General features: G+C 37.1%; 1 protein-coding gene across 11 annotated transcripts in view; it reads right to left on the bottom strand.

Annotated features, from left to right (window-relative positions):
* Window positions 1-15,877, bottom strand: part of CCDC88A (coiled-coil domain containing 88A) — an 83,116-nt gene that overhangs the window by 36,194 nt on the left and 31,045 nt on the right. For 10 of the 11 annotated variants that reach the window (XM_075413603.1, XM_075413604.1, XM_075413608.1 and 7 more), the window contains 7 exons: window positions 14,036-14,205; window positions 10,056-10,137; window positions 9,239-9,397; window positions 5,465-5,611; window positions 4,357-4,501; window positions 3,467-3,651; window positions 1,776-1,913 (listed from right to left, as the gene is read on the bottom strand). In XM_075413603.1, coding sequence (XP_075269718.1) covers window positions 1,776-1,913; window positions 3,467-3,651; window positions 4,357-4,501; window positions 5,465-5,611; window positions 9,239-9,397; window positions 10,056-10,137; window positions 14,036-14,205 — 1,026 coding nt within the window. The remainder of the gene's footprint in view (window positions 1-1,775; window positions 1,914-3,466; window positions 3,652-4,356; window positions 4,502-5,464; window positions 5,612-9,238; window positions 9,398-10,055; window positions 10,138-14,035; window positions 14,206-15,877) is intronic. The other variant, XM_075413606.1, reaches the window with a different exon arrangement.

Genomic DNA, 15,877 nt, shown 5'->3' with positions numbered 1-15,877 from the left:
CAACAGACAGCAAATCCAGAAAACTGTTTAGATCAGTATTTAAGAATACACTAATAACATAGCATAAGGGATGTTTTAACAATAAACTGTTTTGGAGAAAAGCAAAAGTGCTAGTTGCAATGAAAAACAGACTGAGAAAATTATAGACTGTTCTTTCATATTTAAGTCTGAATGTAACTATTAATTACAGGATCTATGGCTCTGTTCCCAACAATGACAAACTGTTCTGAAATGATTGATGAGAAACTAATTAACAGGTGTCTAAACCCACAACTTTGTAACACTTCTTTACATAACCTGGTATGTTACTGAACATACATAACTACTTTCCATGAATTCTGCTTGTACAATCCAAACGTAAAAAAAAAAATCATGATCAATATGTCCATAATTTTTGATGAAATCAAGTGAACCTTGTACAGTTGACACCAGTAAGTTTCAGCAGGGGATTTGTAAAAGACACAAAAGATACTCTAACTCATCACAGCCCCTATTATTTCTAAGAAGAAGTCGTCCCACTGAAACATCAGTCCTACTCTAACACATTTAAAACAGCACATATATGCTTGATAGTTGAACAGTGACTTATGACTTCTTCCAGAAAGTTTTAGTCCTTTTTTTCCCCCAGAGTACACTTCTAATACAACGTATAAATCAATTATTGTAACAACAAACACTTCTAAACAAGACAAGCTGGTATATTTTTCTTCAAAATTATCCCCAGTGTTCTCTTTAAATGAAAGTAAAGCTTCAATGCCAAGCTTTTTTGTTTGTTTGTTTTCTTTACTAAGTCTGGATTTTCATTTTCTGATTGAGTCTTGAAAAATTTTCAGGATTTTTGAAGTACAGTATTCTGTATTCTAAAATAGGGTACTTTTAAATTAAACTAAAAAAAAGTCAATCTTGTCAATTTCATCAAGAAGCATCACTGGAATTTATGAAAGGTAACTGAAGTTCTAATTCTGAAGGATTTGATTATTAAACATGGAACTTCCAGAAGTTTCCATTACTCATTTCCTAGTGTCTGCCTTCCATAGGTCCTCCGAATTGCTCTGCAAAGACCTTAGAAGGTGTCAGCACTCATTAGATACAGGTATGTCAGTGACACTCAGTACTCCAGTACTCCCACAAATACAGCTCAAATATTTTACAAAGACACAGATGCCATTTTCTGCAACCAGAAATAAATTCTGACATCCACCTACAAGTCACAGCTGAAAAACATTCTAGTATAGGGGAATATTATGAAGCTGGATATGAAGGTTCCCACCCCAGATAACCAAGACTGCGAGCGACACAGGGGGAACAGAGTCAGCAGTGGAGCAGCAGATCAGCTCTGCTACACTGGTCTCTCTCAGGCTCCTTTGTGGGACAGGCTGCTGTAATTCTCATTAATACTCCGACATTACTTCAAACACTGACCAGCTGTCCAGAATCTGTTTTCCTCCACTGAGAGGTGTCTGGCCTACCTTCAAAGTTCCCAGTTTTCTATTTTGGCTGAACTACACCCTTTAAGCAACTATAACAAATGCACAGCCCATGAAAGCCACAGAAGCATTACCAAACACTAAAACATTTTAAAACTAACAGTAAAGCCTCAGCTAAAATCAAGTCATGCCTCTTACTGGCTGCAGGACTCAGGCAAGCTATTTGGCTGCAGATATGTCCTTTTGGAAAATCTGCTACATTTACAATCCCTTTGTGCCTGTAAAAAAGTAAAAAATGAGAACAGTACAGTATGATGCAGCATTAAGACTTTCAATTCTGCTACTCACTTGTCGCTCTGAGTTTTCTCGAAGTGCTTCAAGTGTCTTTTCAAGCTGTGCTTTTTCTTTCATCAAATCTTTACTCAAATTTTGACTGTTCTGAAGACTTTGTTTCTCTTGGCTAATTTCATTCTCTAGCTCTTCAAGCTAGGGAAAAAACCCCAAATTTTTACAAACTTACTTAAAAATGACAATAGTATTACGCTTAGCTGAGTTGAAGGTACCCTTACAGAAATGGAAAAAAAAAAAGGTTAAAGGAAAGAATAAAGTGGAATTTTCTATTCTTTATCTGAAACAACTAATCTCTTCTAGGAATAAATTTAATTCTGCCAGAATTTTCTCCCTGGCTCAGAAGATTGTGTCTATAAAGTACTTTTGCATTAAAAAATTGGTCAGATTTTATTAGGCTCTGGATATTTTCCCAAGCATCTTTTTTTCTTTTAAAATTCCGTATTAGTGAGATTTATACTGCTCCTCCAAGTCACTTTTAGCTTACAAACATCAAATGTTGTTTGATCTTACTTAGTTCAAGAGATACTTACGATTATTCCTTGGGAATTAAATGTATGGGTTTATTTTGCCAAATGGCTCCAACTCTTAGTGGAGTTCCTGTGGTCACTGTATCTCGGATTTATAAGACTCTAAATCAGCGGTTTGTTTCAGGAGAAATCATGTCCAGATAGCAGGAGACTACACATACAGGACTCGTACCAGACATTTTGATCAAATTCACGGTTTTTGCTGATCACTGTTCAGAGCATTGTTTTTAGGGGCAAGGGAGAAAAAGGACATGTTGCCAGACATCCAAAGTGGTAAAAGAGTTATCAGACAACCACAAAGGCCTACTATTGCTTGCTTCTTATACCTATTTCTTTCTTTTGTACCCTCCTAGCTGTCTTTCTGGTACCATAAAGAAACTCAAAGCAGCACACAGGTTGCTGCAAAAAATACCATATTGTTAACAAATCAGAAAAAGCATGGAAGTATGGAATACAATTGGGATTTTTTTTTTTTTTTTTTTAATTATTTCTTACCTACTCTAAGAATAGTCTAACACCTGAAATATCTGAAGTAAAAGCTATTTCAGAAACTTCAGACATTTAATTTCACTGTAATTAGTCCCCACTTTTTTCCAATTTTTATTCTCTATAAATACCACTGACTAAATTACTCTATACATAATTTGGAGAGTAAAATATTGTAGATTAGCACAGATAAAATCTGACAAACTCCTCTCACTCACTTGCTCATCAGTTCTTGGCCCATCTTCTCTTTCTCAGTTATGAATGAGGACATATGACCAAGTTTTCTGTTTAGACTTACCAGTCAATCTTCACCTTTGTACACATACTTTCCTCTGCTTAATAACTACAAAAATTAAAGTAACATTCTCAAGTATCATAAAACATTTTCATTACGCACTGCGCCCCCAACACGTTAATATTTTTTCCCCTCACTGCTACAAGACCTTTCTGAATAAAAGTCACATTCTTACATCAATTAAAAAGCTAACTAAAAAGAGAAAAAGTCTCCGAGATGGTTTTCTTTTTTATCATAAACTTACAAACACCATAACACCATTCAGACCCTAGTAACACTTTACCCAAAATAACAGTGATTCATAAAATTACCCCTTAGAAAGAAAATGGCAAGCAACATTAGGCAACTCACACAGAATTCAAACATACACTGATGATTACCTTTTTGCTAAGTCTTTGGTTTTCTTTTTCCATTTTCAGAATCCTTGAACTACTGCCTTCTACAGAACCCACTGCACTTTGCAGTTCTTCCACTGTCTTCAGCAAACTTTGGTTTTCCATTTCCAACTTCAGTAATCTGCTTGATGTCAGTTCATTTACTTCACGACCAAGTGATTTCTGTGGCACTGTAAGAGAAAAACACCATTAAAAAAAAGGTTACTTATTATCTGGAGTTCTTGGAATTTCCATTTTTAGACTTAGGGGATTCAGAAGCCTTTGACAGTCCTCCAGCACCTTCTTGGTGAAGAAAGCTAGTTAGGATTAATGACCCATCCTGCTTAACCAAGAGAAAACACTCCAGATGCATAAAAGGAAATGTTCTACTCATCCTACTGTTGCTAATCACAGCAGAGATTTGTTTCCTGCAGCTGAGGATGTATCTCCAAATTTCCACAAACCATTTGTATGGGATCCAGTGTATGACCAAGTATGCTATATTGGAAGAATCACGATTTTTGTCACTGCTATCTCTGCAAAGAACTACCCTGAGAAGCCTTAACAAATCTCTCTTGAGAACAGTAAAGCAAGAAGACTCATGATCTGTGCTACAGAGTAGGGAAATTTGAATGGCAATGTGATGTAACTCCAAGGTTATTTATAGGTTTTAAACCTCTGTTTAACTGGACAAGAATCACAAGAATGATTAAAGAAACCAAAACCAAACCAGAACAAAAGGAAACAAAAAAACCCAAACCCCAAACTATCACATCTCTCCAGACAACAAAAGACTCTGTACTTTAGAAATAAGGACCTGTAATTTCCTAATGCTGTCCAGCCTCTGAACTTTCATTTTTTGTATTATATCAGTTTACAAGTATTACTACGTTTACCTTCAGACAGTTCAGTAGTCCTATTTATCTGTTCAAGTTCCCAGCCAAGATGCAACGATTCATCCATACTTTGTTTCTGAGCCATTTCTAGAGTCATATTTTCCTCCATGAGTTCCTCAATCTTCTTTCTGTCCATATCACGCTCCTTAAAAATTATTTCACATGTCAAAAAAAAAAAAATAGGTCTCAACACACAAAAAATATTTCCGTATCTAGTATACCACAGAGAAATGCATTTTCTTATTTGCTAATACAGTGAGGAACAGACAGAAGTATGGAAAACTTAGAAGAGAAGTGTAACAACCAGTAAAGAAATATATACAGAGAACAACCTCTTCTCATCATAACCTATGACAATGAGTACCTACTCATTTTCAAAGTTCATTTCTCTCCGATTATCGGGAAAGAAAGTATATATGATAAGTAAAGCTTGGTAGCGCTCTCAAAAAAGAAAGACAACATTTCACCTTTGCTAAACTAGCATAAGACTACTTTAATGCAAAAAACTATAAAAGGACTGGGTCCATGATGAGAGTGTCTCACCTGGCTCTTTACGAACCCCTCTCCCCACACACGCTATTTTAACGGGACTAAGTTGCAGCCGCACCTCTCAACATTTTGCAGAAAATTAAAGTAAACAAGGGAACAAACATAGAATCATAAAGGTTGGAAAAGACTTCTAAGATCAAGTCCAACCATCAGCCCACCACCACGTCTACTAAACCATATCCTGAACTACCACATCTACACGTTCTTTGAACACCTCCAGGGATGGTGACTCAACCACTTCCCTGGGCATCTTGTTCTAAAGCCTGACCACTCTTCCAGTAACCTGTCACCCCCTACAGAAAACAAAAAAAAAAACCCCACCCAAGCAAATTATGACTTGATACTTCAGAATACTGACTTTTCAGAGAAGAACTGGTTAAAACATAAATTTCCCCAAGCAGAACCAAAGCTACTGTAGGAAACCATATCCGAAAAGCATTAGTAAATCAAGACATACCTTCCTCCTCTCCCCCACTATTTTGACTGCAAGTTCTTTTATTAAAAAAGGACATGAAATTCAATGCATATCAGTTCTTTGTCATCCTCCATTTACACTTACCATTTCCATATCATGTAATTTAGCTTTTAATTGTAGATTCTCTTTTTCTAACTCATGTAATTTATCGGACCGAGCTCGAGTCCCCTCTAACTGATCTTCCAACATTGTCTTTGTTTCTAGTAACACTTGATTGTCTTCCTTTAATTCCTGCAAGAATTCAGCAACAAAAAACCCTCACAACAAAAGTATTTCTTTATTCACATAAACTTTGATGCACATCATAGCTAGGCTTAGAAACATTGCTCTAATGCCAAAACATTCATTTGGAAGCTGTAACAGGCTTTTTCTAAAAAAAACCAAATTCACAGCCATTTCACATAACATGAATTTTTTATGAAAATAAAATTTTACATAAGAGAAAAGAAATAGTCAAACCATTAAGAATAAACAAGGTGTTCACAACTACAATCAAACCATAAGTATCTCTGTGACTTGAGATGTGATCTGGAAAGATGTATTGCACATACATGAACTGCAGCTAAGCAAAAGGCTGACATCCAATAAAAATTGAAGGTGCCAGGCTCAAAACAAATAAAACCAAGTACTTCACACACCATGTAACTGAATTGTGGAGCTTACTGCTGCATGAATGTATAGATGAAAAGGCTTACATGTGTTGAGATGTTATCTAATTCATGCAAGAGAAGGCCAAAAAGCTCAAATGTACCACCTCCAAGCATGATTTTCCGGAGCAGAGGCTGGAGGTTGGGGAGCACAATAGGGAAGTATCACCAAGTGCTGGCCCTGTTATTTTACTCTCCTCTAAGCATCTACTATTGGCCGCTGTCAAAGACTGGAGACAGATGTAGATGCTCCTTTTCAGTCTGTAATTTATCTTATTAACAGACTGAACTCCCTAATCTTTGGGTTGAAGGAAATGGAGAACAAAACTTAAGAAAATAATTTTTTACAGGGCATAATTAGGTTTACAGGCCATCGAGCAACCTTACTTAAGCTGAAAGTCATGACATGACACTGAAAATACAACTGCATTCTTATAATACAACCAGCCATATTCAACGGTCCTAAACAGCTTTAATCTATGTACATAGAGGATTTTTTTAATGTTATCTGATGAAAACAATAATGTGCAAAAACACGTCACTGGCAATTTTACTCATGATATAAACAAAACTTCCCAAACTTCAGCATGCAATCAGCTGCAAAATCTGAAAAGATCAGTGAATATAAAATAAGTATTTATCCTTCATACTTCTCCCTACACAAACATTATGTTAACTTCTAATTGTTATTATTATGAAGCAAACCCAACTAATTAGCATCTGTCTCTATTCAAGCATGTTTAAAAAATCAGATAGTTTACAAGCTATGAAACATGTAAACAGATTTTAGGTTTTTTACTAGTTTAAACATTCTATCGAAATGAAATTTCCACTGTTTTCAAATCCTGTATGCTAATCTCTTCACCAATTTTTTAACCCTATGCTCTCAGTCCCTCTTACAGCAGCAGCAGATATATGTAGTTTACAAAGTCATTCATGTTAGATGATTTTCAAATAGCTCACATACAGAGGTTCACTCATATGCGGGCAGTCTGATGATAACGCTAACTACTCACAGTACCCAATTTTCCAATGGAACCATGTATGCTAACCTATTACATCATATATAGGTAACAGCCAACAACTGCAAGGGAGTTCGAGAACATAAATCACAGATCTGGACCTCTATCACTGAGCACAAGCTGAACAGCAGTATCTTGTTTAAAGTATGTCAAACACTGAGAAAAGATACAGAGTTGGGAAGTAGTTATGAGCCTTTGTTTTCAAGTGGCATACAAAGGCAGCTTTGGAGCCTGTATGGATGTTTCAATGACAGCTGTTCAGGTCTGTGTTTACTGTATCTTGAGAAAATTTCTCAAATTTTATCAAATTATTTCACATTACAGAGTAAGATGATAAAATTCATTTCCACAAGTAAGGCTATAAACAAGTCACCTTAAAAAAAAGTCTTGGGAATCATGATTTTTTTTTTTTAATTTCAGAAATGTCTAAAGCCCTTTTAACAATGTTTTGATCTGCACCATGCACCCTATCTCCCACTACACTCTTTCGTTAACTTTTTTACACTGTAGCCCTCTTGGAAAAAAACTATCCATCTCACTTTCCATTAAAAAGCTAATAACTCCCATGTCAGTTGACACGATTTCTGACTAAAGTTATTATTAGAAGTTTTGGATGAAGGATCTACAATTGAACATTAAAAAGATTTGGGTTTTGCCTTGCTGTTTTCCCCCTCTTGTCAATAAGCTTTTATCAGTAGTAGCCATTTTATACTATGACATATCAAGCACACATTCATTAAAAGGTTTTAACTTTTAAATGTTCAAAGAAAGAAGTCTCTCTCTGGAGGATGGTATATCATTGGTCATTAGTGACATTATGACATTTTTTAGATGCAATTACTAGAATACTGGGGATATTGTATCATGTCTAGGCAGCAGTTCAGTGTCAAGACAATCCGATGGTTACCACAGATCACAATGTTGAGATGTTGCTTAGGAGCTGCTATACTAGAGGGTTTAGAGAAAAGTAATCTTTCCACTGTATTCAGAACTGGTAGAAACATAATTAGAGTATGAGATCCCACTTTAGGGACTCAATTTTAAGATAAATATGAATTAAGACAGAACCCAAAGAAATAAAAAAAAACAACCGTGTAATGCAAAATGCTGTGGGGTTGTAGAGCACAAAGAACTAGGACAGAGGACATGTGAAAGGTTGCTACAAAAGGCTGTGCACACTTCATCGCTCAGGTCTTAAAGCACCAATCAATGCCAAGCATTCATTTGGAGCGGTATGGTTATATAAAAATACCTTGCTTAAAGCTGAAGGCCTGAATGAGTTCCCGAGATCCCATCCAGGCCTGTGAATCCAAGAGTCCACATTAAATAAAGACGTTATGTAAAAATACTCTGTATCTTAGTTTAGCCTAATACCTTGGGTTTGCTTTTTGGTCATTTTTTACCCTAAAGAGAGGGCTTCATACCAGTATCTCAATAACTGCATCTAGACAACGTATATTTTTTTCCAACAAGCATTCATTTCAAGTTCTCTGTGCTTTTCCAGGATTCTTTTTTTTTTTTTCCAGTGACCATCTTCAAAATTTCTTTAACCTTGATTAGTTTTGACTCCCACAAGTAATTATTTCTTTCACAAATTCTGCCACCTTGGCATCTGCCCAACGAATTTGCCATTTACAATCAGAATGATGGCCTAGTAAAACCCTGCATGTTGATGATTTGCTTCCTAAACTTCTAATTCATGACAGAACAAGTTTCTCTTGCCTGGTGTCGGTGCATCTTTTTTTAGTACATTTTATTCATGGAATGTCGTCATCCTACACTCATTTATGTGTATAGCCATTATTTCCTCAACCGTTTACTTAGAAAATTACCTTCTCTTAGGAGACCCACAAAAGGAGAAAGAAACCATTACATTTATAGCATATTTTAAATTAATTCCTCTCTAGGTTTCTCAATACATATATACCCTAAACAGCAACTCCTACTGACCTTGCTAGCATAAAGCTATGGTGAATACTGCTGACTTCAAATAAAGCTGCATGCCACTAGACACAGGGACTCTTATGTAAAAACTCTAATTTATCACCAAAGACTATCATATATCCCAGAGCAAGAAGCTATAACACTGTTTTCACGTCCCAGTGTTTAAGTCACCAAAATAACTTTGAAAAAGCCACAGCAAACAAAAAATGATGGTTATTTAGTATTTTTTTTTTTCCTTAACATACCTCCACTCTAGCTTTGTAGAATTCAATATCATGCAGCCTCTCTTTATACCGGCTGACTTCACTTTCAAGCTTGTCGACTCGAATTGCCTTCTCACGAAGAGCATCTAGTTCATCTCTATACACTCTGGCAGAACGGGCATCTGACAGTAAATTCATATTCTAGAAAATAAGAAAATATAGAAATTAACAGCAAGAATACTGGACAGTACATGCTGAAGGATAACGTAACAGCTTCATTATTTAAATCAGTGTAATGCAGAGCAATATCATAAGTTAATTCTGAGAAAGGTAAAGTAAAAGAAAGCGTATTTTAGAGGCTCAGTCCAGATGATCCATTTCCAAGAAAACTTCACGGGCCTTTTTCAGGGAGAGGTATTTACACTTTTGTAAATTTCAGAACAGCACATTTCTTTTACAAATAATATTCTCAAATGACCCCAAAATAATTTTATACACTCATATCCTAATAATAAATGAATCAGATGTTTTCGCTCATTATCAACACACCGACTAAAAGTATAAAGAAAACCAGTCAACATTTCTGCACATTGTTTTTCAGAAATATTTAGCCCACATACACACATAAGATATGTTAGTGGTAAATTGCTTGAATGTGGAAACAAAAAAAATCAGAGAAAAATTACTAATTTAACTCAGAATATTTTTCTAGCATACTAGGCCAAACAGAGTGCAAAATAAAACAACGCATGAAAACATACCTTCTAATAAAAAAAAAAGGAGGGGGGAAATCATTCTGGTGGTGGCGACTTTTTTCGGCCCACTTCTTTTTTAAACAATAGATTTACAAAACCCATACCTCTTGCTGAAGTCTCTTTAGTTCAGCTTCCATCTGCTCAAGTTCTTGTTTACAGTCAAGTAACTGCTCAGTCTTTTCCTCACTTAAAAGAGAAAATACAAAACAGTCAATTATGACTGCAGTAACTTGATAATTATCAACTTGTTTGAGAACAAAATACTGAGATTTATGAGACTACCCTTATTTAATCCAGAATTTCATGGACATCAGAGTGTAAAACTTTGGTATGCCGTTATGTTTTAGGTATTCTTTATGTTTTAGTCTATATCTAATCTTTTTAATTTGGTCAGATTTTTTGTAGTCCTTTAAATTGTTGTTCACTAAGATTTCCCACTTACACCGGACAGAAAATTTTAGGGCGTAATAAGGGTATTTTTCCTGTGGTAAGGGACTTATTTTTGGTAAAAAACCCCCACACAATACACATGAATGTGTACCAGAAGATTCACATCCAAAAGTAAACTTCCAGTAATTTCAAAATATACATTCAAAAGGTCCAAACGTTTTGCAGGAGAACAGACAACGACCACTGATGCATCCTGTCACAGATCAGGTAAAGCCAATTTTAAAAGCACTTCTATATTTTTGTAATTTTTCTTTTTTTTACAGAGAAGAATTAAGGTTTTCAGGTGCCTTGACTCATTAAAAGAAGATACCACTTAATAACCTTCATAACTTCATGAAATGCATAATACATTCTAATTTTATGGAAACCATGCAGTGTCTGCCTTAGTCTATTCAGAAATTTGTAATAAAAACAATTTGACATAATACAGTTTTTACAGGATTCCTTCACTTCCAGCTAACACTTCTTTCTCAATGCTCAAAAAATGAGTTTGTTAAACAATGAGTAAATGCAAGGGAAATATCTGATTCACTCAAAGACACAATATAGCTAACGTTCAAAATAAAACTGCACAGTATTCACTGTTGAAAAAGACTGCCACATTGAAAACTGTGTACCCTTAAAAGATACACTGCATATTCAAACATACTACTATATTATTAATATTTTGGAATACAAGTATGAAACAAAACAAGCAGAAAAAGGGGAAATAAGATAATTTAATGGACTGAGATGTATAATACAATTTAAAAGTAATCATACAAACAACAATGTTTGTTTTAAACAAAACTAGAGCAGTTGTTTTTAAAAATGAGCCAGTCTCACAATGTACGCTGTTTCAAAAAGGTCACTGACAGCCTACAAGTATACAAGGGTTCATCTATGTATAGCTCACTGGAAATCACTGTTCATAGCAAAAGCTTTCCCTCTACATAGGTGTTCCGAAACCATACAGAAATACAAATTAATTCTGTATTATTTTAGCTTACTGTAACTTTTCTATTAACATTCATATTCCTGTACCATTGTTCTATCTAGAAACACACAGGACTTAATATACAAAATTAGGTGTGCAATTTTCAGTTCTGAAGTTTCTACATTACAAGCTTCAAATCTCTGTTTTGCATCCAACTGAAAAAAAAAATCTTTACAGACATTTTGTATGAAATTATATTAGCTGCAGTGCATATTAAAACATACGAAGGTCTATTGCCAAAGCCAGATTATAAATAAATTTTAAGCTGAATATTTTCAACTCTGGAATGAATTTAATTTTATATTTATCAAATATATGCAGCATTTAATACCAAATGCTATAGACAGAAGTCAATTTATCAAAGTCTAGTATTTTAAATATACTGCTATACATAAAGGGAATTTATTTACGAATTGAATTCAAATAAGAGTGCAAAATGTGGAATGCTCCGAGCCATCACTGTTGCCCTAATTGCATGCTTCAGCTACAGACTAGAGAGAATTGTACTAAATTATACAGAACATACCAGTGTTCACTGTTTAGGCTATCTATTAACTGTCAATCAAACTAATAACAGCAATTTTTTCACTAATTTTCTTGGTGCAGCTGTTTATAGAATATCCTGGGCGGGCTCACTGCAGTAGATACATAATAGTACAGACATCAGCAGAGAAGAGCCGTATTTTTTTGTCCTCTATTCTTCATGAAGACCAAGATGTAGTGGGGGAAGGGGATCCTCTGAGTAAATCAACCAGATACTTAATCCATCCAACTACAGATGATCTGATCGACACACTCTGATAAGAGCAGACCAGCGAGCTGATAGCTGTAACTTATGGTACCTCCAACTTTTAATTTAATTTTACCTGTCTCCTCTCTCCACAAGATACAGAACAGAATGAATTGTTTAGGTTGGAAAAGACTTTTAAGATCACTGAGTCCAACCGTAAACCTAATGCTGCCAAGTCCGCCACTAAACCATGTCTCTAAGGGCCACATCTTTTGAACACCTCCAGGGATGGTGACTCAACCACTTCCCTGGGCAGCCTGTTCCAACACTTGATAACCCTTTCAGTGAAAAAATATTTCCTATTATCCAGTCTAAACCTCCCCAGTGCAATCTGAGGCTGTTTCCTGTTGGATTAAAAAAATATTTATTTGTGCTGTTTCTAAACTATAGGCAAGTTACTACACATATTGAATCTCTTCAGATTTAACATTTGTATTTTAAGTTCAAACTGCAAGTACTTGACTTTGGTAAAACAACTTTATACATTGCTGTAGGGAGAAACAGATTCTCCACTGGCCTATTACTGTTTAAAAGGGTTTTCACTAGAATATGAAAAACAAAGAAACAAAAGAAGATCTTTGTTATAATGGGACTGATTTTTCACAGTACTTGGATAAGGTGAAGGAGAGGAATATACCTCTTAGCTAAGAGGTCAGCATCATGGGGAGAACAGAGCACTCCCTTGCCTGAATGAACGTAGCAAGTTGGAAACTGTAAGAAACCATAACTGACCCAAGCTACAAAATTTACTCATTTTTCAAATTACATTATTCCTCAGACATAAATAACCACCCCTGCCAGTAAACTCGAAGTCTGTTTCACTGCATCCAGGTTTGCAGTGGGTCAAGAGATTTAGTGGAGTTTGGTTTGCATAATTTTCTTTCTGTCTTTTTTTCTCTGTAGCGGCATGGCAGATAAAAGCAGAACAGTATCAAAGGGCATGACCAAACAAGTGTTATGCAGACAAGGAATCTTCTACATAGAAAGAAACAAAGAGATAGGGGACGGGAAATTATTCTAATTATATTTTTCATCCTGCCTGCAACAAATTCAAACATTTTTTAAACCATGAATGAACCACAGATGACTATTTCTTACCCTGTTTCCAACAAGAAAAAGGCTACTTAATCATGCTGTCACTAAGGAATCACTACAGCACTTTTTAAAAAGCATGATTTTGCCACTAATCCTTGCATGGTCAGGACACAGCTCCTGCTTCCAGTCCCTACCTTCTTGCCCCATATAATTGTTCTTGAGTGTGTCACACCGTAATTGCCTCGACTGCAAAGCTATTATCTTAAAAACACATACAAATATAGATATATTAAAACTATAGTCAAGACATTCATTAATGATAACAAACAATAGAGGAAGTACAAAGAACCGCCTCTGAAACAACAATAGGGACACGACATGTAAAAGAAAAAGGCAACGCTGCATTAGATTAGCTGTGAGTATTTCTAAAAGACAACATATGCAGAGCAAAGAGCCCATTACTGTGTTGTAACATGCTCAAGAGATTGCTCATAGTTAGTTTTTCAGAAAGTTCAGAGCACAAAAGATACAAAATTACCACAGCACTAGTTCACTTATTTCAGTATGTTTATGGTTAAAAAAATTTATGTAATTCATGACACAGATCAAGACAAACACAGATGAAAGTTGTATCTGTCACGTTGGTCCACAAATATGCTTACATGCTAAAAATATGCCTTCTGGGGTGCAATAACTAAAAAAAGCATTTAAAACATGTACAAATTCAACATTTGAAAGACTGAAGAATTCATCCAGAGGACTATCGTGTGAAAGCAACAACATTTTAAAACCCTACTACTCTCCACACACTTCTGCAATCGATGTGTACTCACAGCTCTTGCCTAAGCCTTCTTATCTTTGCCTTGGCATCTGCTAGCTCTACAGACAGGTGCTGTCTGCTTTCAGTGCGTTTCATGCCAGGAGATCCACAAGGTGATTGTGCTGCTGATGCATGAGGTAGAAAACGGAGACAGTCCCGTTCTTCTGAGAGTTCTACGATAGTCTATTAAAACAAAAAAGGAGAAAAAAGTATAGAATTGCATTCAGAGTGCCATTTATATGTCAGAAACTAGTATAATTCACTGCCTTAATAAATCAAAGACTGAAATGAAGCAAGATTAATGGAAAAATTTTGCCATAAAAGAAGTTAGAAGCCCTACATACACCTCTATATCTAAAGCAAATAGTCACAGCTATTTAACAGTATTGTCTGACTATTCACAGAATCACAGAATGGTAGGGGTTGGAAGGGACCTCTGTGGGTCATCTAGTCCAACCCCCCTGCCGAAGCAGGGTCACCTACAGCAGGCTGCACAGGACCACGTCCAGGCAGGTGTTGAGTATCTCCAGAGAAGGAGAATCCACAACCTCCCTGGGCAGCCTGTTCCAGTGCTCCGTCACCGTCAGAGGGAAGAAGTTCTTCCTCATGTTCAGACGGAACTTCCTGTGCCTCAGTTTGTGCCCATTGCCCCTTGTCCTGTCGCTGGGCACTACTGAAAAGAGTCTGGCCCCATCCTCCTGACACCCACCCTTCAGATATTTGTAAGCATATATTAGGTCCCCTCGCAGCCTTCTCTTCTTCAGGCTGAACAAGCCCAGCTCCCTCAGCCTCTCCTCGTAGGAGAGATGTTCCAGTCCCCTCACCATCCTCGTAGCCCTCCGCTGGACCCTCTCCAGTAGCTCTTCATCTTTCTTGAACTGGGGAGCCCAGAACTGGACACAGTACTCCAGATGGGGCCTCACTAGGGCAGAGTAGAGGGGGAGAAGAACCTCCCTCGACCTGCTGGCCACACTGCTCCTAATGCACCCCAGGATGCCACTGGTCGTCTTGGCAGCCAGGGCACACTGCTGGCTCATGGTCAACCTGTCATCCACCAGGACACCCAGGTCCCTCTCCGCAGAGCTGCTCTCCAGCAGGTCTGCCCAGAGCCTGTACTGCTGCATGGGGTTGATCCTCCCCAGGTGCAGGACCCTGCATTTGCCCTTGTTGAACTTCATCAGCTTCCTCTCTGCCCAACACTCCAGCCTGTCCAGGTCACGCTGAATGGCAGCACAGCCTTCTGGTGTATCTACCACTCCTCCCAGTTTTGTGTCATCAGCAAACTTGCTGAGAGTATATTCTAACTCTTCATCCAGGTCGTTGATGAAGAAGTTATTCTTAAACTACTCAAAATTTAGACTTTTAAGTCATAGAATCGTTTAGGTGGGAAAAGACCCTTATGATCACTGAGTCCAACCACTAACTTAACACTGTCAAGTCCACCAGTAAACCATGTCCCTAAGCACCATATCTCTATGTCTTTTAAACACCTCCAGGGACGGTGGCTCCACCACTTTCCTGGGCAGCCTGTTCCAACAGTTGACAACCCTTTCAGTAAAGACATTTTCCCCAATATCCATTCTAAACCTCCCCTGACGCAACTTGGGGCCATTTCCTCTTGTCCTATTACTAGTTACTTGGGAGGAGACCAACACGTGCCTCACTACAACCTCCTTTCAGGTAGTTGTAGAGAGCGGTAAGGTCCCCCCTCAGCCTCCTTTTTCTCCAGCCTAAACAACCCCAGTTCCCTCAGCCACTCCTCATAAGGCTTGTGCTCTAGACTTCACCAGCTTCATTGCCCTTCTTTGGACACGCTCCAGCAGCTCAGCGTCTTTCTTGTAGTGAGGGCCCAAAA

The sequence above is a fragment of the Opisthocomus hoazin genome, chromosome 2 (assembly GCF_030867145.1).
Source record: "Opisthocomus hoazin isolate bOpiHoa1 chromosome 2, bOpiHoa1.hap1, whole genome shotgun sequence".
In the NCBI taxonomy this organism is placed as follows: domain Eukaryota; kingdom Metazoa; phylum Chordata; class Aves; order Opisthocomiformes; family Opisthocomidae; genus Opisthocomus; species Opisthocomus hoazin.
The sequence above is the reverse complement of the archived record's forward strand: the minus strand, read 5'-3'. Positions and strand labels throughout refer to the sequence as shown.